Below are 17009 nucleotides of genomic sequence, written 5' to 3'. Positions count from 1 at the left end.
TTCTTTCCTGCAAGATCTATCTGACAGCCATGATGCTGGCAAAATGTGTGCACTCGGAGATTTACACCAGACTGTTGGATTCCTTATGCATAAAGACAAACTCTTAATTGGTGTGGAGATCTGGATGATGCCACATACACCCTATTGCATGGAATATCAGACCTGCTCAAATATATATAAACCGGTTGATCCCCAGTGGCTGAACCAAAGAGGGATATAAGCATAGAAGCCTTAGTATTAATATAGCTGATGGTGGTTCACCTGCTGTTTTGGAGCTGAATGTCCCAAATACTGTTCCCAGTGGTTCAAATGTGCAGGTGAATTGAAAGTCATGATGCGTTCAGCACATTGATTCCTTGAGTTTTCTGGTATGCACGGACAAATAAAGCTTTTTTTAGTGTATCTTTCTCTAGGAGATGCTTCAGGCTTCTTATCTGACTTGTAAACACAGTTCACTCTTGTGCTTGTGCAGTCTGAATTTCCTTCTGTCAGATGTTATAAATGCTCGCTCTGATCTGTGAGCTAGATTCTGACTGCAAATTATGGCTGTCAAGCGATTTTAAAAAAATCGTGATTAATCGCACTGTTAAACAGTAATAGAGTACCATTTATTTAAATATTTGTGGATGTTTTCTACGTTTTCAAACATTGACTTCAATTACAACAAAGAATAAAGAGTGTACAGTACTCACTATATTTATTTTTGTTACAAATATTTGCATTGTAAAAAAACAAAAGAAATAGTATTTTTCAATTCACCTAATACAAATACTGTAGTGCAGTCTCTTTATCATGAAAGTTGAATTTAGAAATGTAGAATTATCTACAAAAAATAATTGCACTCAAAAACAAAACAATGTAAAACTTTAGAACCTACAAGACTACTCAGTCCTACTTCTCGTTCAGCCAATCACTCCAACAAGTTTCTTTATGGGAGATAATGCTGTCCGCTTCTTATTTACAATATCACCTGAAAGTGAGAACAGGCATTCACATGGCACAGTTGTAGCCGGTGCTGCAAGATATTTACCTGCTAGATGCACCAAAGATTCATATGTCCCTTCATGCTTCAACCATCATTCTAGGGGACATGTGTCCATACTAATGGGTTCTGCTTGGTAACGATCCGAAGCAGAGCAGACTGATGCATGTGTTCATTTCCATCATCTAAGTCAGATGCCACCTGCAGAAGGTTGATTTTCTTTTTTGGTGGTTCAGGTTCTGTAGTTTCCTCATTGGAGTGTTGCTCTTTTAAGACTTCTGAAAGCATGCTCCCTACTTCGTCCCCCTCAGATTTTGGAAGGCACTCCAGATTCTGAAATCTTGGGTCAAGTGCTGTAGCTATGTTTAGAAATCTCACATTGGTACCTTTTTTGTGTTTTGTGACATCTGCTGTGAAAGTGTTATTAAAATGAACATGTGCTGGGTCATCATCCGAGACTGCTAAACATGAAATATATGGCAGAATGCAGGTAAAACAGAGCAGGAGACTTACAATTCTCCCCCCAAGGAGTTCAGTCACAAATTTACTTAAAGCATTATTTTTTAACGAGTGTCATCAGCATGGAAGCATGTCCTCTGGAATGGTGGCTGAAGCACGAAGGGGCGTACGAATGTTTAGCATATCTGGCACACAAATATCTTGCAATGCCTACTACAAAAGTGTCATGTGAATGCCTATTCTCACTTTCAGGTGACATTGTAAATAAGAAGTGGGCAGCATTATCTCCTGCAAATGTAAACAAATTTGTTTGTCTTAGTGATTGGCAGAATAAGAAGTAGGACTGAGTGGACTTGTAGGTGCTAAAGTTTTACATTGTTTTGTTTTTGAGTGCAGTTATGTAAAAAAAAATTCCTACATTTGTAAATTGCACGTTCATGATAGAGATTGCACTACAGTACTTGTATTTTTCAATTCATCTCATACTATCTTTTGTTTGTCATTTTTACAGTGCAAATACTTGTAATCAAAAATGATAATATAAAGTGAGCACTGTACGCTTTGTATTCTGTATTGTAATTGAAATCAATATATTTGAAAATGTAGAAAAACATCAAAAAATATTTAATACATTTCAATTGGTATTCTATTGTTTAATGGTGTGATTAAAACTGTGATTAGTTTTGTTTGAGTTAATCGCATAAGTTAACTGCAGTTAATCAACAGCCCAACTACAGATATTGGCCAGTCACAGCAGGGTAGTTTTACATGATACGTAGTGGTCTTTGACATGCCTCTGGGATTGTAATCTGGCCCCAGAAGTGGGATGGGAACCTATGAGCCCCCCCCCCCCCGAAATGAACGGAAGAAAATTGCAAGTTTAGCTTTTCTACCCTGCAGATCTCTGCTGCTGATCTCTATGGTGGGTATGAAACAAATAGGAAAAACAATGTGCATCATTCAGAATGAAATTAGAAATGCTATTGCCAGAGAGACATTTCATTCTTTAAATTAAGCAGGAAAATATATTACTATAATTATTCCATAGCCACTTTTAACCATAAAGCCCTGTTGGCGGGCATTTATATATAACCTTTAACAGTAATACACTGGTTAAGCACAGTTCTGGTTATGTGTATATCCTGGGAATTGTTCATAACCCAGGATCTCCCAGTGTGGCTGATATGAAAAGTAGTTTGACCTTTTTTTCACTTCCTACCAAGGATGGGGATGTACTGGGCAGCCTTCTTGCAGGTGGGTAGCTCCCCTTTCTCCTGACACCCCATTTATCTAAAAGCTTCCTTTATCCTCTGAGTCTTTAGCTAACCAGGTTTGTGCTTTATTTGAAATAGCCTCTCTTCCTGTGTTCCTAGTGCTGACTCTTTGATCCATGAAAATCAATGGTAGTTAGGTACTTAACTCTCTTAGGCTACTCTCAAAATCCCAGCCTAAGTTACTTGAGAATACTGAAGTGGTCGTGTAAAACCAATAGACTAAGCGTACATCTACACTGGAACTGGAGGTGTAATTTCCAGCTCAGGTAGACATACCCATGCTAGCTGAAGTCAAGCTAGCACACTGAAAATAGAAGTGTAGCTATGGCGGTGAAAGCAGTGTGCGGGGCTAGCCACCCAAATATGTACCTAGGGTCTCAGATACAACTATATTTGGGCCAGCTCGCATGTCCTGACACTCACACCACAGCAGCTACAGGTCTATTTTTGGTGCACTAGCTCAGTTAGACCTAGTGTGGGATGTCTGCCCATGCTGGAAATTACACAAACCACTCCAGTATAGATATGCCCTTAGATGTAGGTGCACGAAGGCTAAGGAGATTTTAAAAGGCAAGTCAGAGGACTGTTGTGGCCATGGAATGTGAGTGACATAGGACAAATGACAAGGACAAATTGGGTCCTTGTTTTTAACGTTGTATTCTGTTTCATACAGGCAATTGGAAATGCTAAAACAACCAGGAACGACAATAGCAGTCGCTTTGGGAAATACATTCAGATTGGCTTTGATAAAAGGTACCATATCATTGGTGCCAACATGAGGACATATCTGTTGGAAAAATCAAGAGTTGTATTCCAGGTGAGTTATGCAACATTTTCCTTTGGAGTCCTTAATTTTTTTTTTTTTAGTGAACTAGTATTTTTTTCCATAAAGGTAGATATAGAAACATTAAAACCTTCCCTTTTATAAGTCAAACTTTTGGCAGACCCTGGCTTTGGAGAGTAGTCTAACAAATTTTGACAGTTGTTCTGGGTTAGAGGGTGAGGACATATGATGGTGGTTTTGATTGTCAGAGCTTTTTATCACTGTTCTGTTTTAAAAAAGCTTTTTGAAACATTAAGAACATAAGAAAGGCCATACTGGCTCAGATCACTGGTCCACCTAGCCCAGTATCCTGTTTTCTGGCAGTGGCTGGTGTCAGATGCTTCAGAGGGAATGAACAAAACAAGGCAATTATCGAGTGATCCATCCTCTGTCATCCAGTTCCAGATTCTGACAGTCAGAAGTTTAGGGAAACCCAGAGCACGGGGTTGTGTTCTTGCCTTACTCGTTGCCCAGCTGCACTGTAGATATGCTTGTGAAACATACCATGATTGTTTTGTACTTGGATTGTAAATGTAATAGCTGTTAGGGTACCTAGAGCTCATTTATCATTCTTTGTATTATTTTTTAAAATCAAATAAATAAATGAACTGAATTGGAACGCAGAAACAGAGATCACAGGATAAATACAATGCATTAAGGCTGTTGTTACATGTTGCTAAAAAAAGGTAAAGTAGAATTATGGCCCTAAATATATTAATCTAGGAAATAAATGTATTAGAATTTTGTAGTTATTTTAAAAAGTACAAGCCATAGAACTCTAAGTTAAGGTTAAAAAAAAAAAAAAAAAAGCTCCTCGGAAAGTCACAAGACTTGTGTTGGGTGTATAGTAGAACCTTGCTAATCTGCAAATGTTATGATTAGCACACCAAAAAGAGCAGTCTTGTTCCCCGTTTCTCATCAGAGATTTAATGAAAGGTGGGTACTGAATTAAAAGTTGCTTATTGGTAAGACTTTGTTCATTTTTAAAAAATAGTTTGGGGAACAATTTTCTTCAAACAATTCACTTCATAGTATTTTAATAACTCCTTCTTTCCATACCTGCAACCTCACTTTTCAAATTCAAATCCCGCTATATAAATGATTTATTCGGTAAGACCTCTCAAAAACAGTGGGTGTATGTGTACAAACACACACACACACATCCCTAACTTCCTATATGTGAGCAGTCTTTTTAATGGAACTACTCATCAGCTTAAATTTGGGCGCGTGCTTAAGTATTTTTCCAAATCAGGCCATACACTGTGTGCATGTATGTCTGTGGTGACGGTAGTCAGGATCATGTGAGATACACATTTGTTTTATATATAAGTGTGTGCATCATTAGGTTCAGTCTATGCTTTCTGTATCTTAGCTAGTTGACTGGATCTGGTTCAGCAAAGCACTTAAGCATGTGCTTCTGTGCTTTGTTGAATTGGAGCCTACGGCAGGGAATTTGCTGTCTTCTATCATTTGTAAATTGCCAAGCAAGTTTTCATGGGTCTATCAAGGTTCCTTCCCCACTCTGAACTCTAGGGCACAGATGTGGGGACCTGCATGAAAGACCCCCTAAGCTTATTCTTGCCAGTTTAGGTTAAAAACTTCCCCATGGTACAAACTTTGCCTTATCCTTGAACAGTATACTGCCACCACCAAGCGTTTTAAACAAAGAACAGGGAAGGAGACCACTTGGAGATGGCTTCCCCCAAAATATCCCCCCAAGCCCTATACCCCCTTTCCTGGGGAGGGCTTGATAAGAATCCTCACCAATTGGTACAGGTGAACACAGACCCAAACCCTTAGATCTTAAGAACAATGAAATATCAATCAGGTTCTTAAAAGAAGAATTTTAATTAAAGAAAAGGTAAAAGAATCACCTCTGTAAAATCATGGTAAATACCTCACAGGGTAATCAGATTCAAAACCTAGAGAATCCCTGTAGGCAACACCTTAAGTTACAAAAAGACACAAGAACAGGAATATACATTCCATTCAGCACAGCTTATTTTACAAGCCATTAAACAAAAGAAAATCTAACGCATTTTCTAGCTAGATTACTTACTAACTTTACAGGAGTTGTAAGGCTTACATTCCTGATCTGTTCCCGGCAAAAGCATCACACAGACAGACCAAACCCTCCCCCCCCCCGCATCCAGATTTGAAAGAATCTTGTCCCCTCATTGGCCATTTTTGGTCAGGTGCCAGCGGGGTTACCTTAACTTCTTAACCCTTTACAAGTGAAAGGATTTTGCCTCTGGCCAGGAGGGATTTTATAGCACTGTATACAGAAAGGTTGTTACCTTTCCCTTTATATTTATGACAGGCTCAAAGCACGATTCACAAATAATAATAAGGTTTTGCATTTAAATATCACCTGTGATCTTGAAGCATCCCCAAGCATTAATATTTTTACCTGTAGTTAACAAAACCTGCATTAAGTTCAAGGTCTCTTCATTCTTAAACATCAAGGTTTCTGCAAGAGAGTGGAGTCTTGGCTCAGCCTTAAAGTTTCCAGGCTTTTGATGTGTGCTGTAACTACCCTGGACACACAGCTCTTCTGAGAGGCTTTGATACTTGACTTCATGAACTGCAGATTAGTCAATATCCTTACAGCAGCTTCCCCCCCGCCCCTGCATAACAATAGATCTATACCTAGAAATTCAAGTAATTGGCAGGTTCTGTGACAGTAGCTGTGGTAAAGAGGCATAATTGTAAGCAGGGTAGCAGTGCTCCTGTACTGTGGGTGTGATCCAAAGTAAAGATGGCTGCCCAGTGAGTTAAGAAGAGCTGACTAAATCTTTTCAAACACTTTCTCTCTAAATCTAAAAGTGTTGGTTTAATAGTAAGGTGAAAGTAAAATTGTTCATGTTTTTTCAGTGTTAATTATATACACTACCACATTCAATGTAACTGCTTTACATTCACACAGGTAATATGTTTATGTTGTTTTACATGAAAGAGTAGTGGTTCCTGATTGCCTGCTCTGTAAGTTGAGCTAGTAGGGACTAAGGGCCACATTTACAAGGTTATTTAGGTGCGCAAAAATGCAGAGAGGTGCTTAGAAGGAGTTACAAAAGAACCTGATTTAGGCACCTACCTGCATCTTTGGGCACCTAAATGCCTCAGTAAATCTGTCCCTGAGAATGCCATGATGAAGGCAAGATGCCCCTGAAAGGAAAGAAGCTTGTATTGCTTAAAACTGACCCTTGGGTTGCCTTTAGGAGGCCACGCTGACCATGTAGTAATGTGAAGTTGCAATGGTTGGGAGGAACCTTGGGGTATGGAAGACGCTGCTGTGAGTGGCAGAAAAATGAAGACTGTTGACTGTCCTTAAGTCATTGGCTCTAAAGTAACTCCATGTTTTTGTTCTGTAGGCAGAAGATGAACGAAACTATCATATCTTCTATCAGCTGTGTGCCTCTGCCAGTCTTCCAGAATTTGAAGACCTAGCTCTAAGTAAGTACGCTACTCCCGCAACCCATTAGGCTCTCTGAGGTGCTTGCTACATGCAGCCTGTTCTTTGAAATAGCAACAAGAATATACACTATTACTATAAATGCAGCCCTACAGATTCCCATTGGTTAGATTCTGTGTGCCAACTACAGAACTAGACATCTTACCCAAAAGGTTTAAAGGGCAATAAGTTTGGAAGGCTTGTTCTTGTCGATAGAGTGCATGTTTGTCCACATCCCATCATCCGACAATGTGGTGCATATCAATGAGATTAAATCTCAAGGTTGCAATAGCTGAGCGGCTGCAGGCTAAAAGTGAGGCTCCTTGCGGAGGTGTGTAAGGAATGTTATGTGGTGCTCGACCTGATGTCATCAGGTTCACTTTTGTGATCTCTGTTACTCAAAGTGTAAAGTGGGAACAAATGACAAACGATTATTAGAGGTCACTCATGATGAATTTGAGTGAAATAAATCTTATAGAAGCTGCTTGTTAAAAAGTGACACTTTTGGAAGAATCCTTCCATCGAACTAGCCGTCACTTCTAGTTGAGGTGGATGGACCTACACTGGTGGAAAAACCCTCCTGTCTACACAGGAAGCGTCTACGCTACAGCGGTGCGGCTGCAGCAGTCTAGCTGTGCTGCTATAGTGTAAACATACCCCTAACTGTTCAACTTCACATGCGAACACCCAAAGTGTATGTATGGGGGTATCCCTGTGACACAGACCATACATTCCACAAGCTAGAAAGATTTTCAAAGGAAGGTTTTCAAAATCTGAGCTATGACAAGGCTGCAACAGAGGAAAAACTAAAAAGAGAGGGACAAGTTTTACTTAGAGAGAGACTTTTTTTTTTTTAATTACGTTTTAGTCAAAGCCTTAGAATTCACTGCCAGGCTAGGAGCAGTCCCTATGGATCTTAAAACATGCCTTGATGTAATTAGCACTGGAACAGTAGCAAGGCAGAAACACAGCTGGTGACCACACACACACACTCTTCATAAAGCTTTAAACAGAAACTAAAAACCAATTAAATACCTTGTGGGCTAACCTTCCAGTCACACACTCGCCAATAGCACTATATTGTGCTGGCCATTTCCATTACGGGTTCTCCCTCCAGACACTGAAGTTGAAAGCCAGAGTCATAACTGTGTAAAGAAGCCCTCTCTGATTTGCCAGGGGAAAAACACTCTTTCACCCTTCAGTGCTGCCAGATGATATGAACAGACGTATTTTTAGGAGCATTGTTTAAAAAGACTAGTTAATTCCATTGATTTCTGCATATTCCATGCGAAGGGAATGCCAGCAGTCTAGAATGGTATCCAGGAGCCTTGAATGACTTCTCTGTCAGCCAGTTAGGACTGGGTTCATTCATTACTTAGTTTTAATTTTCTACCAGAATATTTAGCACCATACAATATAAAAACAGAACATGTGCACTAGCTGGCGCAAAGTCATGCAAACACAATAGATTATTATATCAGCACTTTTCCACTGAGGGATGGAGCCCATAGCTTGCTTCATGTGTCTGCAACTTGGAAGAGAGCCTTTTAGATCCTTGGCTGCTCCAGGATAATCAGGAAGCAGCTGTGGGCAAAAACACATTTCTCCCCTCAATGTAGCAAGAAGAATGCCACTTTTTCTCTTCAGTGTGGACCTTGGCATACTGAACCACACTTTTGTCCTCCCCAGACAAGACTAGTAATGTGCTTGAACATCTTGAGAAGTTCAGACACTACAGAGGTGCTGAGATACAATGGCAACTAGGGCCATATAAGAACCTAGCCAGAAGCTGGTACTAGTGCAAAACACTTCTACACACTGATTATGTGGTGCAACATGCAGAGAGCTCGTTATGCAGCTGCTCTGCAGCCTCTCTTGGATGCCAGTTAACTTCTGGGTTGACTCTGAGGTGCTCCTTTTGACATCTAAAGCCTTAAATGATTTATGATTTGCTTTGAGCAGGGGGTTGGACTAGATGATCTCCTGAGGTCCCTTCCAACCCTGATATTCTATGATTCTATGACCTCAGAGGCCACCTGTCTTCCCAAGTGAAAGCATGGCAGTTGGCTATCAATGGATGAGCTCAAGTCTCCTTCCTTTAAATTTTAGCCTTTTTTGGCAGAACATGAAGGAAAGCTAGTTAAATGTAGGGTGTAGTGGGCATTGTTAATGGCAATACCATATGAGACAATGTTCCAGATATAGGCCAAAATTCACTCCTGTGATCTCTATGGCTGATTGATGCTATAGCCTGCTTTCCATACAGTAAACGTGCACCGGTCTCGGTGACTGTTTCACGTTGGTAGGGAAGAGCAAAACAACGAAGTCTAGATCTGCCAAACAGACTGAAGAGAAGAATTCTGCTCAAAACCTTTGGAAAGGCCAGTTTTAGTCTCTCCTAGCTTCCTCCTACAACCACACCTTGCAAGTTTTCTACAAGGAGCACTACAGCAAATTTTTGGAATATTCAAAAATGCGGCTGTGTTGGATGACAAAGCCCAAAGGCTAATGAATCAAGCACAGGATTGGGAACCGGAAATTCTGTTCCCACGTCTCCCAGTGACTGGCCTCAAGAATGGTGTCCACTGATTCTTCTTTACACACACCTTTTAGTTGTGTCTCAAAAACAGCTGAACAGGATTGCCACCATTTCACAGATAAAGAATCTGAGGCTCAGAGAAGTTAAACAGCTTGCCCAAGATCACACAGCCGATGACTTGGATTTTGACACTGACCTATCTGATACATAATATTGGAATTGGAAATGGTTCAGAAAAGGGCAACAAAAATGATTAGGGGTATGGAACAGCTTCTGTATGAGGAGAGATTAATAAGACTGGGACTTTTCAGCTTGGAAAAGAGACAACTAAGAGGTGATATGATAGCTGTCTATAACATCGTGACTGGTGTGGAGAAAGTAAATAAAGTGTTGTTTACTCCTCATAACACAAGAACTAGAGGTCACCAAATGAAATGAATAGGCAGCAGGTTTAAAACAAACCAAAGGAAGTATTTCTTCACAGAAGCAGAGTCAACCTGTGGAACTCTTTGCCAGAGGTTGTTGTGAAGGCCAAGACTGTAACAGGGCTCAAAAAAGAACTAGGTAAGTTCATGAAGGATAGGTCCCAGATGGGCAGGATGGTGTCCCTAGTGTCTGTTTGCCAGAAGCTGGGAATGGGCAACAGAGGATGCATCATTTGATGTTACCTGTTCTGTTCATTCCCTCTGGGGCACCTGGCATTGGCCACTGCTGGAAGACAGGATACTGGGCTAGACTTTGGTCTGACCCAGCATGGCCGTTCTTACGTTCTTATTCACGCCCTTCCATTGAAGTATACATCACTTCACTTAGCTGTCTGGGTCTATTTCTGCCAATCTGTAAAATACATAAGCAAAATATGAAAATACAGATATATGTCCACATTCACCTGTAGGAGGTAAGTAAAGATTAAGGTCTCTATCTTATAGATGACACCAGCACACTTCATCTAAGCTTTTTCATAATTCACCAGTGGAAATTTTTGACCAAAAGTAGCTTTGCAATTTTTCACACTAAAAGATGCTATTGTCCAGAAGCTGCCAGTAAGCAGAAGGAACTGTTTTCAGGGGGATACATAGAAAGGGGAGCATGGAACAATGATAGATGGTACAGAACAGTAGTTGTGAAATGGTTTATTAACTTCAGTATTAAAGAAAACCAAACATGATACACAGTAATGTTTTATAGTGTACCCTAATGCTTAGAGCAGGGGTTCTCAAATTTCATTGTACCATGACCCCCTTCTGACAACAAAAATTAATACATGACCCCAGGAGGGGGGACGGAAGCTTGAGCCTGCCTGAGCCCTATTGCCCCAGGTAGGGGAGGGGGGCCAAAGTTGAAGCCCAAGAGCTTCAGTCCCAGGAAGGGGGCCTGTAATCTGAGCCCCAGGGCTGAATCCCTCAGGCTTCAGCTTTGGCCCTGGATGGTGGGGCTTCAGCTTTGGCATCAGGCCCTAGCAAGTCGAAACCAACACTGGTGACCCCATTAAAAGGGTCATGCCCCACATTGGGGTCCCAACCCACAATTTGAGAACCGCTGGCTTAAAGCAAATTCAGGAAATTTCAGCTTGCTAAGTGTCACAAGAAATACTGTAAAGCAGAACATAGTTCTACCGTTCTGCTCTAGATTGCTGGGTAGGGGTCTGCGTGTCATTCAGTAGCAGCCAGGTCAGCATCTTGGTTCTCACCATGCTCCTTACACTGAACCGTGTTGTGCTGGGCTTTCCATCTGAAGGGCTAACGTCCTTCCCCTGCTTGGCCACCCGCTGATTCACTTTCTGTTACAGCTTCAGTCTTGAGAGTTGAGCGCCTTGGCCAAGCGTATGCTGAAACCAGAGCCCCAGGGTTTTACCAACATCTGTCTCCTTTCCTTCATATTGGCGCTTGCAGCCTCAGTGTGTGCTGTTCCTGTGCTCCTGTAAAAGGTTACGGCAGCTGTTCTGAATGCTCAAAACTTTGAGACACCAAACCTCCTGGGTACTCTCACTTGCTTAGCACCAGGCTCACATAGGATCTCCAGGGCCTGGACTTTAACAGCAAAAGGTAGGTCCACTGATGGGAAGCCATGGCACACAATGGAAGTGCGCAGCTGCACATGCTCTGGGGACCTTCCCTCTAAAAAACACTTTATTTTCCCCCTAACTGCCTGACATACATACTCAAACTCATAAACTTTGGGGTCTGAGTCAAAGTGGGTCTTTCCTTCCATGACCGTCTCTGGCAGAAATGTTCTGCAGACCAAAATTCAGGCCTCTGTGACACCTGTAACTTCCACTGTGGGTTTGTAGAGGTGTAACTACTTGGAACTTTGAGAACAATTCTGTTGATGTACAAAAAAGAACAGAATCCAGCTCCTCCTCCTCTGTCGAGCTGGCACTACCGGAGATATCTGGAATTGAAAGCACAATGTTTTTATTGCTAAAATAAGCAGATCTGATTGTGTGCACAGACTATTTTTACATTGTCGCTTTCTAGAGCAGAGCTTCATTTTAAGGAGACCATCTGCCCTCCAAAGGTGGGCAGCTGGGGGGTGAGGGGGCGCTACAAGGAGAGTGTTCTAAAGTAAGTACAACGAAATGTAAGCAGCAGGTTATGTGCCTCTCATTTGCTGATGCATTCATTCTGTGTTTGCTCTTCTCTTAGCATGTGCTGAAGACTTTTTCTACACTTCTCTGGGAGGCGAGACAACTATTGATGGAGTTGATGATGCTGATGATTTTGAGAAAACCAGACATGCTTTCACCCTGCTTGGTAAGGAATTATTTGAAAGGGTCCAGTTGGAAAGCTTCCTAGTAAAACACTTGGATGTCTGTGTCTTGCAAAGGCTGCAATATTTTGCACAAGCTCTAATGTAATAATGTAACCCGCAGAGGCATAAATCCATTTTCTTTTTGACCTACTTAGTTTTACCTTGCTCTCTGTGTAGGGAATGTGGGAGTTTCTCACACTCACATCAATAACTAGTGAAACAGGAGGGGGGAGGGGAATTGGGAGAATGACTGACTAGAGATTACCCCAAAAGGAACATTTTAGGTTTAAAGCGACATCACAGTTTTGATTTAGTCTCTGTTTTGTTCCTGTGAGTCTGTTTCCAGGAAGTGCAAAAATATCTTTACTTTCTAACTTAGTTCCTCTTCAGCCTGGCTAAACACAAGGTGATGTGTGTCATTGCATACACCATCATATTATCCTTGCCAAGTATCAGAGCAATGGAAATAATGGGCCAAATTGGACTCTTGACTGTGTAGTCAGTGGAAGCCATGCACATGCAGCCAATGGCAGAATGTCCCAATATTAATAACCATATGCAGCGTTCCTGTAGAGTACAGTATAGCAATCTGCCACCGAGGTGACCTGACTGCAGTACTCACTACTTATAGGGAAAATAATTTTTAATAGAGGAAATAATTGGCGCTCTCAGAATCTTCTACATTTACAGGGGTTTATTCCTGTTCTTTAACTGTAGTTAATCTTTTAAATGTAATTTTTAGCTCCTCCCTGCACTTCATTTTATTTCTTCCTATTTTGGAAGAGGAGTTTTTAGCATTGTCTGTGCTGCCTGCTGTGTGGACACGGGGTCGCTGACCTTGTGGCTGCACCGATCCCAATCGCAGGGGATTACCGTATACACTGTTACAGGCACGTCCTTTACTTACCCTTCCAGGCTGAAAGTCTCTGAATTACACTCAAATTTCAGATGTACATATTTTTCTTTCTCATTTCTCCTGGTCCAATCTCAGGGGCTCTACTCCAACCTCATCCTCTTTGGCCTCTGCTGCTTGTGAGGAAGTCAGTTATCCTCTCCTGCTTGACATCTTGCTCACACTAGGCTTTTGAGATACTGTCCTCTCGTGGTTCTCCTGTCCCTCCAACTCTTTTGTGTGTCTGTTTTTGCTGGCTCCTCCTCTTCTCTGTTGCACTCTGAGGGTGTCCCCGGGTTCTATCTCTGTGCCCCCTAGTCTTTTCACTTCTGTCTCTGGACAGCTGCACCTCTTTACATAGTTTCAATTATCTCTATGCTGATGACTCATAAAGTTCTCTCCACCACTGATCTGTCTCCTTCTGTCCAATCCCATGTCTTTTCTTGTCTCCATGACATCCCACTCTTGGATGTCGTGTCAGGATCTTAAACTGAACACGGCCAAACCTGGGCTTCTCATTTTTCCCTTTCAAGGTTTCTCCACTTCCCACCCTCCTTTATTGCTATAAACCCATCACCATCCTCCGCATCTTTTAGGCTAGTAATCTGATTTCTTTTGTCTCCTCCCTTTCTGGCCCCTTCCCCCGCTCCAGGCTGCATCCAAATCCTGGTGTTTCTCCCTTCTTAACATGTTCAAGGTCTGAATGTTTGTTTCCTTTCACCCCAGAGCCAGATCTCTTGTTCAAGTCCTCCTTACATCCCGCCTTGACTACTGCAATGTCCTCCTCTGACCTCCCACAGACACTGCCCCTGCTTTAATGTCTGCATTTTGTGTGGACTAAAGTCACTTTCCTTTTCTGTCAGTTTGATTATGTCATGTGTGCTCTTCGAATCCCTTGACTGGCTTTGTGTCTCCTCAAGCCCCTCCCCTCCACTAGTGCTCCAAGCCTATGTGCATGTGTCAGCTTTTCATAAAATCACCACCATGCCTTCTTCCACTCAGCCATCCATGCATGATGCAAACTCCCTGCGCTCATCTGCAAATCCCTTAGCCTGTCCACATTTACGTCTGATAGTGCCATAGAGCAGCCAAGTAGTATTGCTTTTTGTTAACCCTACATTATTTTTTCCATCACTGTTGACTAAAAAAAAAAATCTCTGGAGATATAAAGGCAGGCTTGACAGACTGAGAACATCCAGAGCAAGTCATAAACCTGTAGAACATGATGTGAGAAGCAGACAGTGAACATTTAAAGAGGAACAAACATCTGCTGAGATTTGAAGTGAGATTTTGCAGGGTAACAATATTCAGATTTCTGGGAGCGATGTTCCTGCTGGGGAAGCTGAAAAGAATCTGTCAGAAAACACTTGAGGAGGGAAAGTCTTGCACCAGCAATGGAAAGCCCTTAACAAGTACACCAGTCACACACTTGCAAGTTTTTTTGGCATGCTGTTTTGGATGTGCATTTTTTTTGCACATCCAAAAACTTTAAACTGCACATGCAAATGGGAATGGGCCATGCAAACTGTGCAGTCAGCCACGTAGCTCGCATGTTAAGGGCTGTATTATACAACTCTCTCATGTTGGTGAGCTCTCACTCATATAAGTGATCCCAGTGACTCCAATGGGGACTATTTGAGTAAATGCTCTTCCTTGGCACTATTAGTACTCAGTAACCATTTTTAATACTGGCTTGCAGCAGTAGCATAGCTTAACCTGGTTTCACTGGTATTAGCCTGCAATTTGTGCACCACAATTGTTTGTACGATCTTAGTTATTACAGGTAAGCAATTTTTCCCTTTTGTGTTATAAAACACAAAGCAAGCCCCTATGCAGTTGGTTGAATTGAAATCCCAAATGAGTTTAAATGATCATCATAGAGTAGTTTCTTAGCTTTCATGCAAGTTTTAAAATAGTATCCTATCCATCTGTAATAAAATCGCCTTGATATGTCTGTTTAGGGTGTGAATATTTAACAGTTCATATGAGAAGTTTCTCTTGCAATCTCAGCTGTCACCTTGAATGATGATTGTTTATTGAGGGCATTCTGACTGTTTTTGAAATCATCCGTCCGGAAAGAAAATCAAACCGTATAAATATTTTAAAAGAGAGTAAAACACTTTTTACGTTGCGAAAATTGGATGTCAATTGTTTCTTTCAGGAGTGAAAGAGTCCCATCAGATGAGCATTTTTAAGATAATAGCTTCCATCCTGCACCTAGGAAACTTGGAAATTCAAGCAGATCGAGATGGAGACTCTTGTAGTATATCGGTAAGTTTTTAGCAGGCACAGAAGATACAATTTAGTGTATTAATAACTCCAGCCAAGTTGCCTGTCTCTTGCTACAAAGGATGCCATCAAGTGTGTTTAGTTAATACCTTAATTTCTACTTATTTATTTTCTCTTGTTTTATTGCTTTTGTAGGCAACTTGTCAATAAATCTTATTTCCCTGATGTGTTTGTCTCTTTCCAGGAAATTATGCAGTCTCACTTGTTTTTCTGTCATACTTGTAAAGCAATGTGAATGTGTTAGCTTACTTCCTGGGTTTTTAAAGTATAATGGTTGTCACCCTTAAAAACTGACCAATTGCCCTAGCAACAAATCTAATGTTACCTCAGTGTTTGCAGCATTCCCTAGAGTAAATATCAGGGAAACAGAGAGAGTATTGCAAATACTGAGGTAACACTACAGCGAAACAAATACTGTGATACTTACCCCCCTACGCAAGGTAAAATTGACAGGTCTTTAAAGGCAACCAGTGTATTAGACTCCAGAGTGCTGTCTGCGGAATAGTGTTTGGGAATACATGCACCCTGTGGGCAATGCTAGTGCTGAATCAGTAGCTGCTGGTGAATAAGAATCCAAAACAATGGGCTAATGCCTCCTCTGTAAATAGTTGACTGGTTTTGGATTTCTCCCAGATGCAGAATATGGTCAGTCCTGGTGTCTCTCAAATACTTTGGGGATTTAAAGGAGAATGGAATGGGAGCATCTTTTTATACATTTTCGTACTGTAATAATTTTCAGTATCTGTCAGAACTCTAGTCTAAACCATTTTCCCATGTTCTTATGGTTCTTTTGGTTTCTGGGTTCGATTTGGGATCCATATTGCCGCACAGCCTTTCAGAAATGGTAGTGATTTTGGGTGCTGTTGTTTATATATTTATTTTTGGGTGCCCAACTTGAAATATCTTTTAAAAGGGCTGAATTTGTCCTTAAAATCAGGACCCTTTAAGGTATTTCCAACTGGATCCAGAATTCATCACTTTTGGAAATGTTGGCCTGTCAGCACGCGTGTAAATGCTGGAATAAAGAAGTGGTCCTATTGTGCAACTAATTAAATTACCTGGTTTTGGTTGCTGGAATTCAGCGCTGTGAGAAATGAGGCTGCCATATATTTGTCATTGAAGTGTAGCCATCCAGTATGCAAAAGAATACAACATAGATAGCAACACAGGGTGGCTAAGGACAACATTTATTTATTAAAAGAGTACTGAAAACCAAAGATGCCTTAACAGTGATTCCCTCCATTGTTTTGGTGTGTTTAGTCAGACAAAATAAATTAAAATAGCGACTGTATGGATAGCGTTGTCCTCCCAATTATCACGATGTCCCATACTGAGTTTATTCTTAATTAAAATATAAGGATGAGCTCTGCACATATTGCGAGTGTTACTCTGGAGATGCTGCAGTGCGCCGTTAGTTGGACACGGGGGACAATTTGTTTTAGATATTTGGCAATCTGGGTGCATAAACTAATCTGTTCCCACAATGCTGAATTCTGTAATGGGTTTAGCATTGTTTAATTAAGTTTAAATGTGACTGCATGATATAAAC

At 41.2% G+C, this 17009-nt stretch overlaps 1 protein-coding gene across 4 annotated transcripts in view; it reads left to right on the top strand.

Annotated features, from left to right (window-relative positions):
• MYO5B (myosin VB) overlaps window positions 1-17009 on the top strand; it is a 357700-nt gene that overhangs the window by 186156 nt on the left and 154535 nt on the right. For all 4 annotated transcript variants that reach the window (XM_043546335.1, XM_043546334.1, XM_027817527.3 and 1 more), the window contains exons 6-9: window positions 3389-3532; window positions 6910-6991; window positions 12174-12281; window positions 15333-15442. In XM_043546335.1, the coding sequence (XP_043402270.1) occupies window positions 3389-3532; window positions 6910-6991; window positions 12174-12281; window positions 15333-15442 (444 nt within the window). The remainder of the gene's footprint in view (window positions 1-3388; window positions 3533-6909; window positions 6992-12173; window positions 12282-15332; window positions 15443-17009) is intronic.

The sequence above is a fragment of the Chelonia mydas genome, chromosome 5, assembly GCF_015237465.2.
Source record: "Chelonia mydas isolate rCheMyd1 chromosome 5, rCheMyd1.pri.v2, whole genome shotgun sequence".
NCBI lineage: Eukaryota > Metazoa > Chordata > Testudines > Cheloniidae > Chelonia > Chelonia mydas.
Note: the sequence above shows the minus strand (reverse complement) of the source record. Positions and strands in the feature narration are given on the sequence as shown.